Genomic DNA, 25,403 nt, shown 5'->3' with positions numbered 1-25,403 from the left:
ATAACACATGCCAAGGAGCTCTGTTAAAAAGGGAGGAAAACTTCATACAGAAAGAATTTAGCAACTAAACTACTTAACGTATATTCAGCATATTTATCTTAATTTATATAAATGAGTGTTCAAACACATGCTAATTTTAATGCTTGCTTTCTTTACTATATTACAGGAAGCTTCAAAAGATGGTGCATGACATGAAGAAAAACGAAAGTGGGATAATAAATAAGTTCAAAAAGTAAGTTTTGAAATGCCAATCCTAGTTTGCTAGAGGAAGTTCAGATTGCTAGCATAGTGTTTAGTGCTTTAGCAATGGGACCATGTTATTCTAGGGGAATGTAGTTCACATATGTGAAGAGCTTCAGTCCAGACTGCAACACACAGAATTGTCATCATTAAGATTTTCACCAAGTAAGTGCAGAACTGGCCTCAACTGGGATGTTGTATTAGTAGCCCTGAAAAACAGCGTTTGGGTAAAATGCATTTTTGTTCTTTGGGAATGATCATCACTTGTGTGGGTGTGTGCCTTTCTCCTCAGGCCACAGCTGAGGCTGCCTGCTGCAACTAAACTCATTTGAGCTCCACCTTGAACAAACTGGTCAGACATCATAGTTAGAATTCCCATAAAAATGCTAAGTCCTCCTGTGTTTCAGTCCCATAAAACAAAACCCAGCATTACCTAATATCCTTATTCCAGTAAGAAGTGCTGAACAGCATGCATATTGATGTCACATGCATATGAGTATCATAAAATATTCATGTGTATTTATACATGGAAAGAAATTCCAGTAATTCTGCATCCTTGTCAAATGAATACACTATTCACTGTTTCCAGTCAAACATCTATTTAAACCAATTAGCAATTTAGTACACTCTTTCTTAATGTAATAGCTCATTTGCATTGAACTTCCATTTGGATGCTATTTTGTCTTTCAGATGTCTGTCTTTACATGGGTCATTGATGACAAAAGTACTAAGTACTTTGAAAGTTAATTAGTACCTAGTATCTGCAGTGTTTCTAGGCTCACCATATTAAATTCCAGAAATAGAGCTGTAGTACATAAAAGGCACAAACAAATACTGTTTAAAATTGCTCATCAAGAGTGACCGTGATAGGCTAAGTTCAAGGCAAAAGAAACATTCAGAGCTAATTCTAGGTATATACAAAGTGACCAGTAGGTTGGTGGGAGAAGCAGTAGTGCCCTGCCTGGCTTGGCTATGCAGGAGCTCTGTAAAGCTGTGCTGGTTGAGCTATTGCCACTGCTGCCAGCCCAGGCAGGCTGGTGTTGGTGGGGCAGCCCCTATCCTTGGCAGAGGAAAGGGACACACTTCTAGGAGCAGCAGCAGTCACCTGGTTCACCCATTCCTTATGCAGGAGTAGTAACCTGAGTTTACAAGCCCTCTTTTGTGGCCCCTTTATCACAGCTGTGTTTTTGCCCACAAACCTTGAGCAGGCTCTGATGGTGACAGCTGATGTATTATAATGTTGAGATAACTTTTTTCCTTTACTCATTCTCTTTCACTCTAGCACTGCTGCAATTTGCAGTAAATCATAGTCACGTGGCATATGTACGTGTCATTTCCACACAAGCACAAAAGCAAAATTTCTCTTACAATTACCTTGTTTCAGCTACTTGCATCTTACAAAACCACACTTAGATTTAATTTATATTTAACACAGGGTGTATGTAAATAGACCACTATGGTCAGAGATCCATCTGCAAAATCTCATAGTTTCACCTGGGACCTGCTCACAGGGAAGACCTTCTGGGCTGTCAATACTTCTGATGGGGTTTTGGAGAGGAGGGAGGGTTAGATTTTTTTTGTTGTTGCTTTTTAATGTAGCTTCCTATTTCTCAGCAGTAGTTTAAGTGTAGTTAGTGCTAATAATGCTGCAGTGGGTCCAGTTCAAATGCTTCAGAGGGGAAAGCAGATGGCAGAAACAATAGAAGCATCTGAAATTTATAATTTAAGGCAACACATTGTCTCACATAATTGCGTGGACTTGAATTCTGCTGTTAATCAGTATCACTGTGACTGTGTGTCCTTTCCTGAGAGTGAGAGGGGAAGGACAGACAAGGGAGAAATAACAAGAACTAAATGTAGCTGAAGATGGAAAGGTCAGAGGTGCCATCATTAAATGTCAGGTACAAGATTGCTGCTATAACACTGCAATTCTTTGATTCTCTAAAGATTAAAAAAAAAAATTACAAAAAAGAGCAGGCTCAGAAAAACTGTCATCACTGCAGCACAAAGCTCACGTTTCAGCTCCCCCAGGTATAAGAATACAAACTGAGATGTAAAAAAAATAAATATATATACATCATTATCTTTCTGATACTTGTACGGTTCATCTCGGTCATATTAATCTCTTCTGCAGTTATGAAGATCAGAAACTTTAAAAAATGAAGAAAAAATTCTCACATTTGCACATGGCTTCAGAACTCAGATCTTGAACCCACCACATAGTAGAACTTACAATAAAAGCCTGAGTTGACAACACTGATAAGGATATGTACAAGAGACGCCAGGTTTTGCAGATTTAGAACTGTGTTCCTCTGATTGTGACTTTTGGTTTGTTTTGTGTTTGGTTTTTTTTCTTTGATTTTTAGATGCTTTTCTGAAAAATACTGTTTTCCAGTTGATGACTTCCTCCATTTCAGTTACAACATTATTTTATTAAATGTCAGTGATGTAAACATGAGTGAAACAGGAAAAATTGTATAAAAAATTGGCTTTATGTAGCACAGATTTGGAATTTATCTGTATGATGGAAAAACATCATTTTGACTCCAGTTCAAACAAGTATAAATAGAAACCATTTTAGAGAAGTCAAATAAGGTACATGCTTATCCCAAACCTAAAGCTGTCACACAGATTTATACTGTAAGCTTCTGCTACTGAAACTGAAAGAATGATCAAATACTCATGAAATACATCTGACTTGTCACCAATATTTCTTAAAACACTTCTAAAACCTGGATTGGCTCTAGATTGCAGAAAACTAAGTTCTTGAATCAGGTGTCTTGCTCTCCAATTTAATTCATGTGCAGGTGGGGAGGGATAAGTCTACTATCCATGTGTGTCTTGTGAGTCTAAGGAAAGCAGTCTAAACAGTGGTGGTAACAGAAAACTGCAGATTGTTCATTCATTGCTTAAAAATCCCTGTTATTTATGCCCCATCCTGACTCAAAATTTTCTGACACTAAAAATATTGCCCAGCGCTGGAAAGCATTCACCTGCTTGCTCTTAATCACATGCAAAACTGTTTATAATGCTGGAATCCCAGCCACTGTGCACATCATGATGTCAAAGAGGACATCTGCGCAGGTGTAGAGGCAATAGGTATAGCCAAAGTTGTATAAACAATGAGAGCTGGGGGCATTTTTTTCTGTATTGATAATACAGAACAGGGAGGTAAGAGAGAAATCGGAAGTTTCATACTGCAGAACAGTTGCCTATGGTTGAAACACACTGCAAATACAGACATAGTGTTTATAACCTTTAAGCCTCTAGGCTTGATTCAGTGGAATCCTAGCTGTATTGAAGTCAATGCTGTATATGCAGTAAGACTTTCAGCAAAGTCAGGATATCACCCTAAAGTTTTAGCCTACTGTGTTGAGTAAGAAACTAGAAGTTAAATCATGCACTTGCAGGTACTTATCTAACTGAACACAATCCAAATATGTCAATTTCTTGAAATCACATTTGCCACCTGACCTGAGAAATGCAAATAAGTCCATCTCCGTCTCATCTGCTTTATCCAGCTTTTTAGTTTGGTAAGTTTTTACTTCAGAGTTGTCTGGTCCGTTTTTCTAAACCATTTATAACTTCAGGCAGAAAAATGGAGTTATGTCACTAAATGACCCTTCAATCTGCATAGCTGCAACTAGAAGACATCCATGATCAAACCCTTGGCAAAGGGAAAAGTGGTATTTTGTGGACCAAACAGTGAGAGAAAAGTACTGAAATCAAGATGTACCACATTCAGAAAAAGAAGGCAGGGAAAAGTATACTACCTAATTTTAACCATGTTCTTAAGAAACATGAATTTTGATGTGTAGCTGAATAGAATACTTTGAGTGCCAGAATTTTTATTAATGTAACAATATTTTATCAAAGTGAGGATAAATAAATGACAGCTATATGCCATTTCACTGCCACAGCACATTGTAAAGAAACTCTGTGAAAGAGTAGTAATGACAGGGTTTTTAAAAGCTTCAGGTTAATTTTATTTTGTATACCTGCCAGATACTGCCAAAGCTGTAATAAACTATTCCCCTAGGTCATGAGAATACAGCTCAGGGAGAGTTTTATCTGTCATCTGGATTGCACCTGTTTGGATCTCCAGAAAAGTTCATTGCAAAGTTCTGTTTGTCTTTTAATCACAAGTGTAATGATCTAGTGATCTTAGGACTGATAGAAACTATACTCAACTCAGTAAAGATATGTTAGTAGATAAGTTAGTATTTTAGTAGCCTAAATGTTTTGTTGGCTCAACCTCAGCATCCTATAGAAGAGGAATCTTGGAATACATTGTATTTTACATTGAAATAGTTGGCTTTCCTGAAATTTATTATGAATTTCTTTACAGTGCATTATGCTCTGTACATAGTGAGATGTGTTATGTCACTTTGAAAACCTGTAAACACACTCAAAAATGTGCTTGGATTTTATGGAGTCTTTTAGAGCTGAAATTTCTCAGGGATATTTCAAAATCTCCAGAAAATTACTTATTTTGTATTAAAATTTAGAAAAATACTAATCCCATTAAAATAACTGGAAACTTGAAATATTTGATTGTATTCTATCATAGAAATAGTTCACCACCTGTAACTTAAGTCTAGAGTGGAGTAGCACTAGAATATTTTACTTGCTAATTACTTGCTCATTTGGATGGCATTTGATTCTCTCAGTCCTTTCTTATTAACTTCAGGGGAACAGGATGAAGTCAACTGTCACTCTCTAAGCATCTATGTGGATGTCAAAATCTGAAAAAGCTAGGTAACCACTCCTTGGCATATGGATTATGTCTTTTGAGCTATCACTGTGGTTTGCACATTGGGTAAAGTTCTGGCTCTTGCAGAGTGAAGCTCCAGTTCACTTCAGAAGAACTTCTATTTCAGTTGTGGCACTCAGTAAGTCATACCAGTACAGTAAGAAATACGTTTTCTTAAAGGGGATTTGAATGTTAGAATCAGTAACATAGTTGAAGAGATTTTAGCAAATACAGATGTGGCTGTGAATTGTTTCAGCTCTGTGACAGAAATATTTCTTTTCTATTGATATTCAGGTTCCAAAATGAACAAGTGGCCTTAATTTGCAAAACTGGGAAAGATACTTGGGATCGGTATGCTATTTCAGAGCTACACAATGGCACGATAGGCTTCTTAGACACAGACCTCTGTTCTGTGCTTCATATGCTTTCATTATAATATATTTACATTTTCTGTCGGGGCCATTGCCAGGATTTACGGGGCCTGGGACAAAGCGTTGAAGTCTTCTGCTTAGCAACTTGGAAATGTGTGGCTAAAGCCACATACTTTACACTGTGACCCAGATAGCCACTTACTATTTCCTCAGTTTCACTATTCACTGTCTCTGAACAGCTCATGATAGCCATGCTACAAAGTGCATGAACAGATTTTGGTCTAGCCTCCCCAAGACCTGAGATCTGCCCTGGCAGTGGCCCTGGATTTCTCTTTCTAACATGCCTGTGCTAACCTGGACATAAAATAACTGCAGGACTGTTGAGAATGCTTTTTAATTTACTGTTTGTACACTAAGTTATGTTGTGCTGCAGGAAGTTTAAGACTGGGAGGAGGCAGCTATCTATTTGTTAGTGTTGTTAGTAACGAACAAAGCAGGTAAGGGCTTCAAAACTTATGTGCCTAGATTGGTGGAGAGGAAGGTATTCTTGAGCTTTAAAAATGCTTGCACCATTTATTCATTGATTGATGCACATGCAATTTCTGTGTGCGTGACTATTTGAACAACAGAATTTTATTAATTCAACTCAAAAGTAGTCAAAGTATTTCTCAAAACAGACGGGGAAAGTTTGTCAATTGATGTGTTAGGGCGTGCCTAACACATGGCATGCCACCACCCTGGGTTACATTGGTACCTGAACAATGATATTTAGCAGCATCCCAGGACCTAAATACTGAGTGCCTGTTTCTTAGAGATCACAAGAAAACATTTTCAGTTCTTTCTGGACAATTTTTTTTGTAAATAATTTTCTTATTTTTGCAAATGAATTTGTTAGAACCTGGTAGAAGAATGAATGAAGTTATCAATTCAGTGGACAAAGGTTCAGGTCCATGGTGAGGTCTCATCAGTGCTGCAGGGAAGCTGTCAGATAATGTTCAAAAGTCACTTTGAAGAATAATTTAATGTAAATTGTGCTAATGTTTTATATGGCTGCAAAAAGCAAAGGCCTCTGATGTCACTCATGCCCCTTAAATTTTGAGTTCAAACACAAATTTATTTTTTTTACATAAATAAATACCAACTGACTGTAATTCAGTGTCTCCTGTTTCTTAAATATATATATGTATATATATTTATCAAAGCCACAAAGATCCTTTCAGTATTTATACAAGCTATCTTTCAATTCACTTGGTGTTACAAATGTCATTATAATAGCATTTACCAAAAAAAGGGGCATAACGCCATAAAATAATAGGAAGTGGAAATGAGATCTGGCCCTCAGAAAGTGCATGCAAAGTGATAGTTATAAAAATACAATGGGAGAGTGCTGCATCACTTTTTTATGCCATAGTCTTAGCAAAGCCTCTGCGAGCCTGAACAGATTTTCATCTTCAGATAGGCATGCATTTATCTTTGCTCTCTATCTTATCTGTTTCTGCACTGGAAATTAAGAGGAAGGTGGGTGGTCAAAAAAGCTGTTCCTTCAAAATATGTTCTAAGGAGAACAAAAATTAAAATCTCAGGTTAGATTCTAATTTCTTATGTTTCTAGCTTTTCTCCTTCAGCTATTTGCTAAGCATCTGTGATGGTAATATATATTTCTTCAGCTGCAGGTATCTTTTGTTTTCAGCTTTTTCTATGTGTCTGACTAATGCTGCCTTCTACTGAATGTTACTTATATTATAAATGTAATTATTGCTTACAGACTAAAAAAAAAAACACCACCAAGTCTACCACGAAGGGACTATGCTGCAGGTAAGGCTGTATTAATGTACATTTAAACTGTATTATTATTATTATTATTAACATCATCATCTTAGAGGTGGAGTTTTCTTCTATATTTGCTTATCATACAGCTTTTCTGACAAGCTAATTCATGCCCATTTTTTTCCGTTTCAACAAGGAAACAGTGATACAAAAACTGAAGCAGAGAACAGAGTTTGGAAGTTAGTTCCATGTTTAATGTAAATACTTGTAATTAGTGTGCTCTCTTGGAGCTTTAAGAAACAAGGAAGTACAAAGCCCAGAGGTCACCAATAGTTCCATTATGTAGCAAATATTATTTCTGCTTAAAATTGAGATTCATTAGCAGGATGCTCTGTGTAAAGCACATGCTCTCCTGTTCAGACCATGTGCAGTTTGCCATCTTCTAATGCTTTTCCAACAGCCTTGAAACAATTTACAAAAACAAGCAAACAGGCATTTAATTTACTGTTAAATCAAACCAGGTGTATTGCCCTGAACTGTTTAAGAAATTTTGACCATTCTTTTTTAACTGAATGTGATAAGTATAGATTGAAAGAACTATAAACTTGTATGTTCACTATCCCATCTCCTTAAATAACTCTGATGTTTGGTTTAGAACATGAAGACAATGAAGAGGAACAATGGTCAGATGATTTTGTAAGTACATATTTTGGGGTAGTAGGAGGTTACTGTAGCAACAAGTTAGCCAAGCAATAATAATAAAAGTTTATTTTAAAATCGTTTACTTGTGGTTGAACTTAATACTACTGAAATGTTATTTCTTAAATCAGCATTATTCACATGTAGCCACTGATTTTTAGCTACCTCCATTTTTTTACATGCAACTTGGAAGTATATTGTGAAACACTGTTAGTGGTAGCTAAGGATGCTAAGCTTTTGGCATAAGTAAGTTCATGGCATCAGTTTGAGTGACTTCTCAAATTAAATAATGATTTCAGAAACTAATAAGATCTTCTGCTTTGGGTAGAGAGGGTGGGAGAGCTGAGGAGGGAAAAGCCACTTTTTTTGTAAAAATGAAAAACTTCTGCTAAGATTTTAGAGAATATTAGAAGGAAGCAAGTCACTGTCATAAGCCGCATAACGTAATGATACAAACATCAGCCTGAAGTGGTTAGTTTCTGTTTGAAGTTAGATGTTGAGTATCCTTTTAATTAGGAAGGGAGAAGAAGTGACAGGACACATCAAGAGTCACATCTGGAACTAGGAAGAAACTGTTCTATGAGTGGAGAAGGGCTGTTGGTCCATAATTTGAAGGCTGAGCTCTTGGTGTGAAAGGAGTCCTTGGAGATAGCAAGGACACAGGAGGAGGAGCATTCTGGGAGGAGCTGAAGGGAAGCCGGGCAGAATTGACTATTTGTTTAGAGAGGGAGCACTAAAAGGGAGTGTAACATGTCCTTTTAATTGATCCCGCAAGAATATCTGTCATACACTGCTATGAAGCTGTAAGTATGTGATGAGAAGAGAAATGGGAAGTTCTGTCTTTCTAGGACAGTGATTATGAAAATCCGGATGACCACTCTGACTCTGAGATGTATGTAGTCCCCAGTGAAGAGAATCCTGATGACAGCTATGAGCCGCCTCCAAGTGAGCAGGAGAAAAAGAAGATTCCATCTGCATTCCCTATTTCTAGGGGTGAATATGCAGGTAGTTATAAAATATTCAGCTATGTCAGCTTCATAATTACTTATTTATCAGTACCAGAAGAAAATTGGCCTCAAATGGACAAAGTGTCCTTTTCTCAGGAGTTTGGTCTTCAGTTTTCAGGGGTATGATTTGTTATTACAGAATGAAACAAGAGTTGGTATTGCTGGTAGCAATATTTAGAATTTTGATATAATGTGTCCTAGACATCTACTAACTACAGAATTCAGGCAGCAGTGTAGGAGGTATCACTACCCTGGATCCAGATTTATCTGTGTATTTTAATGTAGTAATTCATATTGAAAATCAAGCACATAAGAGTGGACAGGTCCCTTCTTAATGTTTTCTGTATCTCGGATCATTATTCCAAAAGCAGTAAAACAGAGGACAAAGGAACCTAAATATTCACTTCATGTTGTCCACCAAGACTGGTACTGAGGAGGATAAATATCCAGAAAAAGAGGACAGGATCAGTGTTTTATTTACATCAGTTCAGCATAAAGCTGGGGTTTTTTCCTGTTTTTATTCTTTTCAGCCATGGGGGGGGGGGGGGGAGGCAGCACTGAAGTGAACGAAACTTAGCTTTCGTTAGATGAAGATTTGAGCCATGGGGAAAAGAAACATAGGTGTGATGCCTGCTTCCATTTTGATGTGACACAAGACTGTTACTGGTTATACAGTCATAGAATCATAGGATAGTTAGGGTTGGAAAGGACCTTAAGATCATCTAGTTCCAACGCCCATGTCATGGGCAGGGGACATCAAAGTGCTAACATGACACATACGTACACATAAAAGTTTATCAGCACTTCACCTACGTGTTCTTTGAGAAGGGGAGGAATTTTTAAAATGACACTCCAGAGGATCTGGCATAATTTGTGTTTCAGTCCCACCCTTCGGGCTGTGTAACAGTTGTTTTTCACACAAGTCTCAACATTAGGATCAGCACATGCTCAGGTCTGCCTTTTGACCTGATCTGTAGCCACAGTGAAGACCTGTTTGCAGGTAATAGAAGATAGTCCAGAGGCTAATGCATAATTTTAACTGAAATTATTGTTTTCTTCCATATTAAAAGACAATCGCACCAGTCACCAACAGCTCCCTCCCATCAGCAAAGCTCTCCCATGTACACCCAGTCCAGCTACGTCTAGACCAAAGAAACCATCTGTACCATCCTTGCCATTGCCATCTCCTGCTGCAAAACCAAAAGTACCACCAAAGCCTAAGGAGTGTAGTGATGATGAGGTAATGTTTATAGATACACTTGCTCTGACAGTTTAAATGTCACCAGTCATAAGATAGACTACATAGCAATGCCATGGCTTGGTCTCTTAGCTTCTAGAGTGCAAATAATTTTGTACATCACAAACAGTGACCTGCAAGTACCATGCTGATTCCTAGGGGATATCTAGCATGAATATCAAATGATAATTCATACTAGATTCATATCTAGGGGATATCAAGTATGAAGGAGGCTCTTTAGACATAACAACCTGCAGGCAACGGGGAGAGAGCAACCCCAAAGGTTACCCAAGGACCAAAGGGAAGGTTTTTACCCACTAGTCTAGAACTGGAGTACTTTGGTAAAGGGGTTTCAGTTGTGGGGAATCCCATCCACGTAGGATGATAAATGCCTGAAATAGCAGTCACTGTGAAATGGCAACTATTCTAAACTGCTGCCAGGGCTTCAATCCCAACAGTTTGTTGATACAATGGAGGTTTAACTTGTAGATTTTTGTCGTACATTTCTCACAGGATAATTACATTGTGCCAGTGGACAATGACGATGATAACTATATTGAACCCACAGAAAGCAGCATGTCACTACCTACAAAATGTGAGTTGTAGTCATTTAAGCTAATAGTTACTGCCTTTGTAGGGGCAACAGTGGAAAATATTGATCAGGGTCAAATTAATGTCTATTTCTACAGTTCAGAGAGTGGAGATGCAGCTATTAAAGAGAATGCAGCCTGCAAAAAAAGACATTTGGCTCCTTTGGTCCTTGGCAAAGCCAAGAAAATGTATTTTTAACTTTATTGCAAGCCCTGTTTAATTCCTGCTTCTCTTGCTCAGCTGTTTCAAGTCCAGCCCTTGTACAACAAGGAAGGTTTTCATGTTATGTGATCTCCCTCCTCATCCAAGGGAGCCACAGCATTAAAATTCTCTGTTTGCCTCAAGAGAAGAACAAGGTTTTTCAGATTTTCAGTAGATAAAGACAGGCTTTGATTCATTACTTTTTTACCTCACTATTTGAAGTATATTCTGGAGAGTATATAGCTGGAGAGTGAAACTACTACACACCAAAGGTGAAAAGTAAACAGAGCTCTCTGACATTAAGACAATATCAAATCTATTCAGCAAGGCATGAACACTAAATAATGTTTCCCTTTCAAAATGAGGGCTGCTTTCTGCCTCGGTTGACTTTTTCAGGGTCCCACAAAAAGGCTGTCACTTGGACCTACTTAATATTTACTCTTATTTTATAAATGTTACATTGTTAGTTGTTAGTACATATGTGTATTTTTATATATACGTATTTATACACAGATGCGCAAATACATATGTATATGAGTAAAATATCTTTTAGCTCCCATGAACGTATTTCTGAAGACGACAAAGTCAGCCCTCCCTACTTCTCCAAAGCCACCTCTTGCTTCTGATATGCAAGGTATGTGGAGTTTGTATCACTGCTAAAATAATTTGAGACTCGGGTTTACTAAATTACACTTGATGTATTCACAACACAAACCATGACATCTTCAGTAAAACAAAAATATGTTCCCCTTTAGGGTTTTTTGTAGTAGTTGTTTTGCCTTGCTTGAATGGTAAATCTGTTTTAAGCATGAATAAAGCTAGAAAAAGTCATTTGCCCTTAAGTAATTTATTTTTAGTCTTTGCTCTAGCAATGGAATGCAAATGGATCAATACAGCAAAGACAGTTACAGGACTTTGTATGTGAGTAATCCCATTTCACTGTAAGAATCAAGACTCAATACCTTAAAACCATTATCAAGATTCAACCCTGAAGAAATACTATCTAGGCTGATGATTTCCATGTCCTGTGATAAATGTTCTCATTTATGTTCTATAAAGAGCAATTTATTTGGAAAGCAAAACAAAAGTAGAAGTAAATAAGGGGAATCATATTTCCTTTTGTAAGTGTGGATATACTTTGTTCATCTTCCTTAGCTGTGCTAACTCCAGGTTATTTTGCATATCCTCATCCCTCATTAATTGCTTGGAAAGTAACCTTTATAACCTGACCACACAGTTCTTTAAAAGTCTCTGTATATTCATTAGAGCATGCTCAGCTTTCAAGTCGTAAACTACACAAATGAGGGTTTTTTTCTGAATGACTTAAGATTTTGTGAGTTACTTTTCAGACATTTTAAAATACCTTTTTCCATCTCAGCCCTTCTGTAAACCAGCGTAGAGCAACGATCGGTTCCTCACCGATGTTAGTAAAAAACTAAAACATCTCCCCCTGGTGGGAACTCGGATACTTTTCAGCCCAATAAAGCGGTGAAGCCTGACATGAATTGAAGTCTGGTTCAATTTTCGTTGCAAAAAATGGACATAGATAAGGATGCTGGTGGTTTTGGTTTTCGATATCTGTGAGTTAAAATACACATGTGGGACAGCTCAGGGATGGATGCTGGCCATGCAAATGAGCCAGCTTGTATTTAAAATTCACCTGAGCTCTTTCTCCCAGAGTCACAAAAAGGATAATGCTACCACATGTGTGATAACACATCTTTTCCAAATCGTCCCAGGCTTGCAAAACAAAGCATTCACCTTGCTGGGGGAGAGGGAGAAAAAAACCCAAGGTTGTGGGGTGTGGTGAAGGTTCATATACAGATAACTGTTTATCAGGCTTCCTGGGACTTTTGCTGAAGTCTCCACTATAAGGTGAGGGGTGAGACGACCCCAGGGTTCTGGAGACAGAATCAAGCTCTGAGCAGATTGTTCAAGTTATTTTTCCAGAGGCAGAGGAAGTGATAAAAATTCTGATTTTATTTTTATGTTTTTTTTTGTAACAAGCAGTGTGCTTTTGTTAACCGAAGAACACATTTGTTCTCTCTCTGTCCTACAGAAGTATATGAGGTTCCTGAAGAAGAGGTAAGGCCTTTCTATAGTTTATGACTGACATTGCCCTCAGGCAGGGCATTGTGACTGTGAAAAAGAAATAAAAAAAATAAAAAGTCAGTCTTTCAAAGGGGAAAAAGTGGGAATTAGTCTCTGTCTCCACTTAAAACTTTCTGACACTTCCTTCACAGAAAAGCTGGCAAATCAATTCAGAAAGTCTGTAGAACAGGGTAAATGGGAAGGGGCTGAAGTTTCCTAGTCCTGTGTGATAGTGATCCAGTCTGGAAAGCAGCAGCCTAAGGCAATGCTTTCCAGAAGCAGAACTGCAGCAAAGTAGCAATGACAGTTCTGACACAGTCATTTTCTTCCTACTTGCTAGTACTGACATAACATATGGCCAATGCAGGATGAGGGCTTCACAGATTTACTGCTGGTGACTACTTGCATCTCCCATCCTAGTGCAGATTACCAGAGTTCTAGTAGAGATCCATACCACAATGTGAAAATAAGATGCAAGATAACATAAATAGAATCATAAGGTGGGTTTTATGAAATCAGAAAGCAACAAATAATTCAGTGCATTTTCTCTTACAGGAAAAGCCAGTACCACCACCGGTAGCCAGGTAACCTAACTGCTGTGAATGTTTGTGCATTATTTAAAACTTGTCAGAAAATAGATTTTCTCATCTAGGTACTGTAAGTTTAATAATTCTCTCTAGAAGATACAGTAATTCTCTCTTTAGATTATCTACACAAAGATTATCATCTATTTCTGTGTTAATTTCAGTAACCCAAAAGTAACACATATTAAAAACAAACAGTTCTTAAAGGTACTTTTCAGAATTTTGAGAGGGAAGGGGAGGAGAAAGAGAGGTTACTTTTATATTCACTGCTGTTATATATAATTTTCTTTCTTAACACATATTTTACTAGGTTTGCTAAACCACTTCCATCAGTGCCTGCTCAGAATACGGAGCACTCCCACATGCACAGCATGACCAGAGAGTCACCTAAGCTGGATATTTCCAGGTAAATCAACAGCAGCTTCTCAATAGGAAACAAATTTTTTTCCTCGCTATTGTGTAGTCCTCAGACAGTAAGTAATTGTCAGGACATACAAATATCTAGGGATGTAGGAACAAAGTAAGAATTGAAAGTTCTCATTTCCATGCAAAATTCTGTATTCAAGCCAGATTGCCAAATGGGTTCCATCTTCCTGAATATCCCTTCAGGGAGCCAGTGCAGATGTAAAATATCCCTGCAAACCTGTTTAAAGGCCTATTACCTATCTTTGAACTCTTGTAAATGAAATGTGTTGCAGGGGATGGGGCAGAGGTTTGCTTGTAAAGAAACTTGATAAAGTAAATCAGTAATTTATATTCCAAGCCTCCAGAGTAAAAGAGGTAAAGGAAACTTGAGTATGCAGTCTATTTCACTCCAGAAGTCTTCAGAAGCATAGGGAGCTGCTTCATAACCACTGCCTCATCTCTAGAATATCATTTTACAAAATAGGCCATATAACCCAGGAAGAGCAGGTGGCATCCAGAACACTGTGTGTGTTACAGTGTTTGAGGTCCTGTGCACAGCTGCAGGGGATCTGAGGTTGAGAACTGAAGCTCTTCTAGAGTAGTTCCATGCTAAGGGCACAACATCACCACAACCACTACAGCGGTGGATAGCTGCGGTTAAATCCGTTCACTGCAGAACTCCTCTAAAGATCTTGAAACACGTATCTAAGCCAAGCAATTAAATAAGTAAATCCTACTCATCTTAACTTATTGTATATATTTTCCAGAAATATTTTGCCTCTTCCCAGAAATCGTCTTCATCCAAAACCAGTGAGTAATGAATGTGCTACTCTGAAAGAATGTATTAAATTTAGGCTGTTCTGTGTTTTATATATATAAATAGATGGATGCTTTTTATTATCTGGATTAAGTAACAGAAACAGATGACTGAATATCAGATTGATCCAATAATTGTAATTGTGGGTATTGATCTTTTGGACTAAAAGGCATTGAATATCTGTACTGATCCAAGAAAAATTTCAAACATTTTAAGGGATGTATGTTTCAGTCCACAGAAACAGTTTCTTGTTCTAAAAAAACACCAGTTGAACTGTAGGAACCATACTTTCAGTAGCAATGGATGATTTTGCCCACTGAAGCGTCTTCCTTGAGTTTCACTCCTCTCAGATGACAAATGATTAATACTCTGAAAATTATATCCTTCTAGAATGTGTAGTTTGAGTAACCAGTATCAGTAGAAAATGCAGTCCATGGAGTAATTACAAGGTCTGTGCTCCTAAGGCTGTGTTTGAGTCATTTCTCTTCTTCCTCTGCTTTTGTCCCGTCTGTCCACTGTGTTGGTGAAAAGGTTTTCTGAAGCAAACTCCTTGGAAACTTGCTAAGCCACAGCAAATGGGCAAAAGCAAATGTATAGAAGGTTCTCTTTTCAGCCAGATTAATTCCATAAATTGTTCTGCACCAGAGCTCTACTAATAGTAGTGCCACCACAAGGGCAGGTGTGCATGAGGAGCTAACAACCAAGAAACAGGGTGATAGTAGCTTCAGCAGTATCTGTGCCAAAAGCTATGTGCCTTAAACTCTATCCCAGTCCAATGCTATGAATTGTCCTTAAGAAATGAACAGTCTACTACTAACTACATAGAGAAATTAGAACCTTAAAATCACAAAATTGGGGTCATACCATAGCATTAGACATTATGGTAACATAATGCAGGTGGTATAAGAACATCTTATAGTCTACTTTCAGTCCTTAAATTTCTAATTATACCAAGTACATGGAGGGATGGGGGTGTGCATACAACTAGAGCAGCATTTTAGTTTCTCTTCCACCTCATCACAACATCACAACGAGCAGAGGGAGGGGGAGGAGATCCTTCTGGAGGAAGAATGTTGGACAGAAGTTCTACGCTCTGATCAGCACTAAAAAAGAATACTGCTTCAGAACAGACTTGAGTGCCATACTGCAGCTGAAACCTCTCCATCAACATTCTCAGAGCTTACCTCTGAGATGGATATCACCTTAGCTTTGCAGACAATCAAGGGACACTATTGTTTTGCGTGGGCCACAGACTGAATTAGTTATATCACCAAGGATGGATCTCCCAAACAAACACTCATCTGTACAGTGGGTGTATTCACCTCCTGGGTACTAGCAGTTACCCAGTTTGGCACAAGAGTCAGCCGAGGAAGGAATTACTTAGTGTAGTACAAACTTTTGGGTCTTTGCTGGTTGTGTAAATTGCCCGCCCTTACAGTTTTAAACAAAAACATGGTAATGGACATAACATTTTTTCAATGCAATGCCTTTCCACCCCTGACTAAGCATACAGATAAAACAAAACAATAACCAAAACATCTGTTAACTGTTCCCATTCAATCTATTCTCAACAGTAACCAGCAATGATCATGTTAACAGAACTGTAACCCTTGTTCCTCTCAAAGGCCAGGGCTGACTGGGAGAAAAATTTCTCCACATCTCACTCTTTCAGCTGTTGGATGATGGATTATACCTCTCCAACCAGAGAATGGATGCATTTGTGACCAACATTAGCGAAAAGCTATTAGCCTGGGGATGAAGATGGACAAATTAATAACTGGTGCCTCTTTGAAAGGTACTTATCAAATGGGAGTCCGATTCCCTAAAACACAAGGAGTGGGAGTCAAAGGAAAGCATCTCAAAAGAAGGCAGGGAATGAGTTGGATCACTTTGGTTCTAGCATGGTGAAAAGCTTACTCTATATCATTTATTCAGTGGAAGATATGTTCTGAGTTTATTCATATCTGTTGCAAAATTTCTGCTTTCCAGCCCAGTCATGAAACATGAACCAAAAGGTCTTCCTGTGAATTTCAGGGCAAAGTTTTCTCAATACTACAGGCAATCTCAGGGTTATTAGAATGTTCAAAATTAGATTGATGTTTGCTAAAATTTTTCAAATGTTGTCATAAAAGCCAATGAAAAATATTCTGGGTATTATATATATTCTATGCAAATATTTCTTTAACTATCACTGCAGATTACCAAGACCAGATTATTTATTTATGCACTTCCCATTTAATAATTCCCTTTTTAATAGTTTCTTAACAAATCTAACACATTTTTCCATTACAGGAACATGAAGCAAACAATAATCATGAAAGTAAGTATTCTGCACTGAAAACATGGCAATAGTAGTGCGATTTGTTTTCAGTATGTCGCTGGTGACCTTAATTATAGCATGTAGCGGAGTGTGTCAGTGTAAATTTTATCCATAACAGTCAGCAATAAGCAAGAAATGTTGCTGAACTGTTTTCAAGTATAATGAGTGCGAAAATATGTTAAGACAAAAATTAAACCAATGAATATTTTTTACTTTTATTACATTAACACTGAAATGGCAATGAGGAAAATCCACTGTTCAGTTGCAGCTAATATTGCATACTAAGTATATCATTTGCATCTCTAGATCATAGCTTCAATAACACACAAGAATCCAGATTTCCCACTGGACCAGCTCCGTCTCCGTTGCCAAGGGGCCTGTGAGTGAAAAATAATAAATACTTCTTTGATGGGGGTTGGTTAGTAGGTGTATTAGGAGCTAACTTCTCCCCTTGCCTATGTCAGTCAGAATTTAGGAGTAATTTTTGTTGCCTTTCATTAAAGATACCCTGGCTAGGTAAAAGCAAGCTATTAATTTTGTTATTTCTGGAAGAACAGCATTTCTGTGTCATTGGCACTGTCCTTCACTCTCTGCCACTGATGGCAGATGCTGGCTGGCTTGCCTAATTTAGTCCCGCAGTGCAGCAATAGCTCATGCATGCCTATAAATGTGGGAAGGTGTGTTTTTCATTAAAACTCTTCTGCCCCAGCCAAGTTGTCATCTTAAGTACTGGTATCATAAGCACCTACATTACAGCTGGCACCCTTATTATTATTTTTTTTTCTCCCACATTCCCCAAGTGCTACAGCTATGCAATAGGGAGATGCATCCCATCTTGGCCAGAAATATCTTGGGAATCAATGAACCTGATGCTTACTCGCTAAATATGATGTATCTGCTAAGTAACTATACTCTTTTTCCTTCAATCTGCAGAAAGAAAACTTCTAATGTAATAAATTCACCAGTAAGTTGACTTGTAGTTGTGTAATCAAACAATTTTACAGGTGATTTTTAATTTACTATAAAACTTAATTTGATCATGAGTTTGGGTATGACATAAATGCATAAAGACAATAGGGGAAAGCTATAAAGAAAGGAAATGAACATTGCAGCAATGAAAAAGCTATTTTGATTAAATGTTTTGATTTGGAAAAATATTTTGATTAAAGGGATGTTCGGATTCAGTACTCTAGGATGTAACAATAAAAACAGTGCGAGAACTGAAAAAAAATTAGAAATAACTGGGAACACAGACCATTCAGAAGTATTCCCTAAAATATACAGGGCTGCATATGGGGCACATGGATTTACTGTAAGAATGATAGCTCAAGGAAGATGCAGGATTTTACCAGAATTTGTCAGAGTATTTTCAGTAAGTATTTCATCATTAGAAAAATACCCCAAAACCTCTTGTGGGAGAAAGTGAGGGAACTGGTTGAAACTTTCAAAGAAATTAAATTGAAAAATGTTTTGAAACTGACAGTTTATTACCAGTGTTTCAAGATGGGGAAAAAAAAACTGGAAAGTTGGGCAAGTTTTTACTGAAAGCTTAAAAAAGGTTTAATTCTCAATAAAAAGGAATTTGTTCAGACATTTGTCAAAATAGCTTGATAAAGATTAAAATACAGTAATTTCGAATCTCAAGTATTTGGGATAGACTTCATTTTTGGTATTTTGAGATAAGAATGAGCCATTTGTTACACCATAAGCTTACATTGAAAAAAAAAAGAGTCATGCATCTCTAGATTTTAATTCTGCCCATCTATTTTTATACACAAACTGGGAGTCTTTCCAAATCTACTTTACAAATTCCCAAACTTCAAGGTCATAGAATTAGAGGCTCTTCACAAAATGGCCATGTCCCTACCTCCTAATCCCTCCAGGATGCTTCCAGTTCTAAATGTAAATTAGTTCACATCAAGTATAAAAAAATAAACATTTGCTGTACAAGTGACATGACATTTAATATTTGTTTTTCTTCTGGTTTATTGCAGAAACCATGTCTACCTTCCAGAGAGACCTTAACTGCAAATGAAGGTAAATTATCTCCACTACTGCAAAAAAAAAGTTATCAGAATTTCATTTTCTTTTTATTAAAAACATGAAACACCACCACATTAAATTTAGTCTAGGTTTTTGAGGAAGGTTTGATTTTAGCAGTTTCAAACTGGATATGGCCAGCCTTAGTTGCACTGAATATCATCGTTCTCTAAAAGCAGTCACAGTAAAACTGTTGAGGTTACTGGCAGGGTAACGTAGGACATAATGGACCAGCGACGTGCCATACAGTCCTTAAAGTAGGGGAAAGGTAGGCGAAGTTTGAGCACATAATTCTAAATTCAGCCAGAACCACTTCACACAGAGCCAACTCCTGGCAAAAGCCTGTCCCTTCCACAGGCAGAAAATGCGTCTGGCCTCTGTGCAAGTCGGCAGTTCCCCCAGGCACAAGCTCAGCAGGAGCTGCTGTCTAACACAAGGGTAAGATGCAGCCAGCCAGCTGCACCTCCTCTGGCTGAGCTCTTGCAGAGAGCCTGCCCCAGCATCTTCCACTGTGTCACGCAGCTCGCCTCATGGAAGGCACGTCTCCCACTGAGCTCCCACAGGCATTCACAGCGCAGCTATTTGCCTAGAAATTGGGTGGTATACCACTAGTTAATAAAGAAAGCAGCAGGGTGGCAAGCTGCCATGTAAGAGAAAACCCAAAAAGTTACGGTAATAAAAGAAAACCTCTTTCAGCTATTGGGACTGTCTTATCTGGGACGATATATTTTCTGAAGAAATCTTGACTACAATTTGTTTTCCCAAACTACAGAAAAACCCACAGCAGCAGAACGACGACGAGGTTCCAGCCAAGAGCTTCTGCTTCCACCCCTTCCAAGTGGTGTCCAAAAGTAAAATCCCTTTTCATCATCTTTTGAATATTTCAATGCACCAGCTCCTACTGCTCAGTCTGAACACAGCTGTGAGAAGTTCAAAGGGGAGCACTGTTTTCTCTGTAGCCTTCTGTTGTTTTTTTTGAAAGTCATGTTTCTTGAAGCCTCACAGTAGCAAATATAAAACATGGCAAATGTATCCAAATACTATAAACACCACCATAAAAGCATGGGAGGATATAACCTTTAATTAGGTGATGGAGATTTAAACTGTATGTTTAAATTTCTAATTATCACTAGTGGGATATGATTTTTTTTTTAATACCTGTATATGGCCCTTACTTCTCAATGACCAGATGGGTGAGATGTTACACATCCTACCACTGCATGCTTCAAATACACATATTTAATGTTGTCAGAACTGGGTAGAGCTCCTCAGAACTTTCTGTAATCTCTTCAAATTTATTTCAGGCCTTTGCTCCCAAAGTCCTCAATTCTGCCAAGTAAGTATAATTTAGATTTTGAATTAAAATGTGATTAACTTGTAATTTCAAATTAATCTCTGAATTAAGATTATTTCAAAATACGATACATATTCATTAGTTTGGAATTAACATTTGTCTCTCTAAGGCATACAAAGAGGAGATCAAGTATCCCAGGGCTTAGCTCAGTTAGTAAAATGGAATATATCAGGGTTATTAGATAAATTGATGAAAATTGGGTGCTTCGTTCCTATTTGTGACCATTGGAAATTTCTACAAAGACAGTTTGGGTCAGTTCCCATAATAATAAAGATTCCATCAATCTTCCTTGCCACAGAACAACCCTAAATATGACATTTCTGGGCTGTACCAGGCTTCTGTTGCCTAGAAGCCAGACAGATCATTATTGCATCCAACAATTTATTCTTTCTTTCTGGGGAGGGGTTGGGGAAGAAGGTATTTTTATAATTGCAAATGCCAAAGCTCTTCTGTAAGTAATATTTTTAAAGAGGGACTTTGTTCCAGTTTACAGTTAAAGACAGATTAGGTGATATGTATATGAACTCTCTTTGCAAAGAAGTTTTAAGTCAGATTTAGTATTTTTCTATTCTCTCATTAACAGACATTTGCCTGACCTTCCTACCAGCCCTTTTCTGTACATACTTCAGTCTGAACCTATCTTTCACACTGTAGATGGATTATGAGAATTGCATTTAGAAATCTGCATGTGGTGTAGCTTAAACTTACATGCTGTTACTAGTACTTCTCTCCATTTCCTGGAAATGTTTGCTTGATTTATGTTGCAATTGTATCTCCTATGGTGTGGAAGTATAACGGCTTATATTCATGCAATAGGCTGATGCTCTTACATTTGTCTGCTCCTGTGACACAACAGATGTGCTTTAACTTGTAGCATAAATTCTTACCCTACAGTATTAACTATTCCTTAAGGTCATCTGGTGCTAAATGATGCTCTGATCAGTAAACCTAGTTAACACACTCTTACTCTGTGCCAGGTCCAATAACAACTTCATCACATATACAGTTGGTCCCTATCAGTAATGTCGCTTCAACATAACCTGACATTTCTTCCTTGTCACCATGCAAGCATAGTGATAACTTTCATCTTCATAAAAAATACTAATTTCTAGTATGGCACAGTATTAAATGCTCTACTAAAGTAAAGTCCAGTACTCTCTTTGTATAACTCTGTTGTTTTATGAAAGAGTTATAACATTTTTAAATTTTAGATTCTTCTCTTGCTAGTTGTACCTTTACCTACAAATCTTCATATTCTTCCCGAGTTATTTCCTAGGGCCTTGTGTTCTGTGGAGTAGAACAAAAAGGCCTGTAGCTGCTCAGATCACTTTCCACTTCTGTTTGGTATGCTTTAATCACATGGTACCACCCTGACTTGAAATCTATTTAACATTATAAAGCTGGCAACAATTATTTTATGTGCCAGGTTTTAAATTTGTGCTAAGGATTATCTGGGCCCACCAGTTCAACTGTACCAAGCTATTTGAGATTTGCTTCCAATATGGTTTTGGAAATTTCCATTTCTGTACCAGAACTACTATTGGTTTAGTTACCTGGATTATCTTTAAAATCTGTAAAATTCTTTCTGCAGACAGCCAAATTTCTCTTTCTACAAAGCTAAGGAATCTCTTATCCCTTATTTTAATTTCCTTTTGTAAAGTCTAATTCCATCTGACTTCTGGTAATTCTTTATTTATACAACATTCTTCTCCGCTGTAGCTTTGGCAGCTCATCAGTCAAAATTTGACAGGAAAAAAAGAAAAAACAAAATTCTTCATATTGAGTAGCCTTCTTCACATGTTTATTTATTCATTGAGAGCTGAAACTGCCCCTTGCAATCTCTCCTCTCAGCCTTATACAGTTATCTTCTTTGCATAATGAACTGATCTTTACCCAACTCTGATCACAAGTACCTATGGCATACAGCTATACTACCTTTGATCAAGATTCTTTTTTTACCAGAAAACAACTTTCTATACTTATTTCCCATATTTCTACCATATCATTATTATGCAATGCTACTCAACCATTTCCCTTCTAATTTCTTAAACATTTTGACATCCGTATTTCTGCACTAATAGGTATTTTCTACTGTGCATTGTTATAATTTTAAGCTTCATAAATCTTTCCTACTGGTTCTGTTTCTCCATTGAGCTATGTAGACTTCTTGCACACACATAGAAACATTTCAATTGGACTAAATTAGCGAAAAAAAATATATCTGAGCTAGATGAATTCTCCTGACACCCTCATTTATATGACAGCTACTCACACTGGACTGAGCACTTTTTGCATCGTGTTCCTGCATTTGCTTTATCCATTGCTACACTGATTCACTTGGGGGAGGTGTGTTTTGCATTTGAAGTCTAGCTCTGGCTACTAACCAAGTTGTTACTCAAACTTTTATTAACCAAACCATTTCTCTCTTTTATAAGCAAGACTCCTCTTTTGTGCAGGCAAGTGTCCCAGGCACTTATATAGGGCCCATGCATTTACAGTGGATAACTTTCCTGAGTCATACCAAAGGTCAAGCATTTCCAGATCTTTCAGTAACAAATCAATTTCTTACAGCATAATATAACTGAAAACCTATACATGTTGTTCTTTCTCTTTTCTAGAAGTGCCAGAAGCTGCAAACCGTTCTTTGGGTACTCCCTCTCACAGCAGCATTTCATCTATTTCAAGTACTGCAGACCAGGTATAACATTAGTAACTTTGCATTACAGAAATAGTACCCCTTACTCTAGTTTTTCACCTTTACCCCCTTTCTAAATAAAAAACATTCTCCTTTTATAGAGAACATGCATGTCCCCTTTTGCACAAATAATCTGAATGTTAACTATCATACAAAAAAATGCTTAGAACATAAAGCACAGGAGCTTTAACAAGCTGTAGAAAAAGATGTAGATAGCATTATACCAAACCTTGGCATTCTACCAGTCACTTTAAACAAAAGCCAGAAAAGCTTCTTAGTTTCAGGTCCTCTCAACTCCCCAGTTCATAATATCTCAACATGATTTGAACTAGGAAATCTAGTCTTTGATATAGATGGCTGTAGAGAGTTTTTTAATTGCCTTTTTTCTAACTTATAGCTGTACACACTGTGTCCTGAAAAAAAGATAATATGCACCATGCAGACACAATGAAGCCATCTGCAGCTATTAGCATTAGCCTGTACTGATGTGATATGCTAAGAAATTCCAGAAATTTGTAGAAGGAAACAGGGATGCTCCGCTCATTAGCCCAACACAGCAGGATGCAGAGGGTAGAATCACTTTTATGAACATTTCCCTATTTATTGTGGTTTGGGGTGTCGGCAAAGATTTAAGAACTGAGAAGAAAGTCACTGCTGTCCCTCCTGGAGGATGCTGTGTTGCCTCCCTTTATATCTTTTAGTCTTACTTGTTTCTGTTCCTTTAAACAGACCTCATTACAGTTAATGCTGTCAGTTTTACGACCAATTCTTTTTTGTGTTTCATTGTAACATGAAGCTTTGAATAATTTAAACAAATGCAAAGTTATTTTCATTTCAGTGCTATTTTAAATTTTGGATGGAGACTACAAAATGCAGGAAGCCATTCTTATAAGCCTAGTAGTCACAAACAAGGTAAAAATAGTTCTGTTGAGTGCAAAACAAAGGCTCCATTATACGAAGCCAATAACACTGAATGTTCTAAAGCCTGACATGACAAAGATGATACAACATAAAGAACACAAAGGACTTGAAGTTCTGGAAAAAAATTAACAGTATGTCATACTGGATATTTATTATAAAAATTTCAAATAAAGAATCCAGCAGACACTAAACAAACAGCTTGTAGTAATTACATTTGCAGCTTTTATGTAACAGCCATGGGCAAAACCAGAGCTTAATAAAACAGCCATTTTGGTTTGTTTGGGGCCTTATTTGGTTGGTTGTTTTGGGGAGGGTGAGGGGCTGGTGTTGATGATAGTGGTTTTTTTGTTTTTTTTTTAAGGAAAGAAAATATATTCACTGTGTCATTTTCCCACCTATTGCATATAGTGGGATCATTTGCTGCAGATTCTTGCACAATATTGGTGATTGCAGACATGATTCATACCCCATAAGGTTCATTATTTGCTTGGTTCCCATCCAAACTCTGGCAGCAGCTCTCCACTTCCAGATTATAAACCACAGATAATGCTAGAATAAAAGTTTGGGGGTTGTTGATTCCTTGTTCTGTTGAACAAGGATTGGTTTACTGGACTCATTCCCATAGTGGCCAAGTACTCTGCATACCTGTTCTCATCCTTTTTCCAATGAATAGTGTGACTGGAGAAACACATGAAAGAACTCTGGAAGTACAGTTTACATATTATGGCTTGAGCCAGTTTAAGAATTTAGTGTAATGCCCCCCAAAATGAAGGTTTTGCTCTTTCCTCACTGTAAACTCCCTTCCCTGTCATAGGCTTCTCTGGTGTTCCTGTGATCCTGCAATGGGCTGAGCCAACTCATTAAATTGACAAAAAAACAACCTAGCAGTCAAACACGAAACAAGATAAACAAAAAAAGGATATAATTATTTCTTTCTTCTGTGAGATTACTAAAGTGAATTATCTTATCATAGGATCAGATGAGCAACAAAGTGAGCGCAAGGGGAAGCCAAGGCATTCCCTTTTTGGCAGTGATAAGCCAGCTAGAAAACCAACCAAAACGAACAACTTCATTTTTAATCTGTTTTGTACAGAGGTGACAAAGCTCATAGAATCACAGAATGGCTAGGATTGGAAAGGACCAATGAATTTTATTATTAAGCTTGTTACTATAGAGTTGGAGCAAAACTGTTCAAATGACCAGGAAGGTTAATACCCAGAAGTATTCATTTCTATATGCTGTTTCTAATCACTCATCCTGTCCTTCCCTTGAGTATCTTTTCCTTTCATACTTCTCTAAAATCCCCCATT

General features: G+C 37.5%; 1 protein-coding gene across 7 annotated transcripts in view; it reads left to right on the top strand.

Moving 5' to 3' along the window:
* Positions 1–25,403, top strand: part of LOC106023338 (B cell linker) — a 102,004-nt gene that overhangs the window by 72,216 nt on the left and 4,385 nt on the right. For 5 of the 7 annotated variants that reach the window (XM_034061947.1, XM_034061946.1, XM_034061949.1 and 2 more), the window contains 19 exons: positions 167–232; positions 5,288–5,344; positions 7,130–7,179; positions 7,787–7,827; positions 8,679–8,835; positions 9,908–10,077; positions 10,588–10,669; positions 11,420–11,500; positions 12,926–12,951; positions 13,513–13,541; positions 13,852–13,947; positions 14,714–14,756; positions 17,056–17,083; positions 17,390–17,462; positions 18,017–18,047; positions 19,078–19,120; positions 19,896–19,974; positions 20,428–20,459; positions 23,096–23,175. In XM_034061947.1, the coding sequence (XP_033917838.1) occupies positions 167–232; positions 5,288–5,344; positions 7,130–7,179; positions 7,787–7,827; positions 8,679–8,835; positions 9,908–10,077; positions 10,588–10,669; positions 11,420–11,500; positions 12,926–12,951; positions 13,513–13,541; positions 13,852–13,947; positions 14,714–14,756; positions 17,056–17,083; positions 17,390–17,462; positions 18,017–18,047; positions 19,078–19,120; positions 19,896–19,974; positions 20,428–20,459; positions 23,096–23,175 (1,264 nt within the window). The remainder of the gene's footprint in view (positions 1–166; positions 233–5,287; positions 5,345–7,129; positions 7,180–7,786; positions 7,828–8,678; positions 8,836–9,907; positions 10,078–10,587; positions 10,670–11,419; positions 11,501–12,925; positions 12,952–13,512; positions 13,542–13,851; positions 13,948–14,713; positions 14,757–17,055; positions 17,084–17,389; positions 17,463–18,016; positions 18,048–19,077; positions 19,121–19,895; positions 19,975–20,427; positions 20,460–23,095; positions 23,176–25,403) is intronic. The other 2 variants (XM_034061948.1, XM_034061951.1) reach the window with 1 other exon arrangement.

The sequence above is a fragment of the Melopsittacus undulatus genome, chromosome 4 (assembly GCF_012275295.1).
Source record: "Melopsittacus undulatus isolate bMelUnd1 chromosome 4, bMelUnd1.mat.Z, whole genome shotgun sequence".
Lineage (NCBI taxonomy): Eukaryota > Metazoa > Chordata > Aves > Psittaciformes > Psittaculidae > Melopsittacus > Melopsittacus undulatus.
The sequence above is the reverse complement of the archived record's forward strand: the minus strand, read 5'-3'. Positions and strand labels throughout refer to the sequence as shown.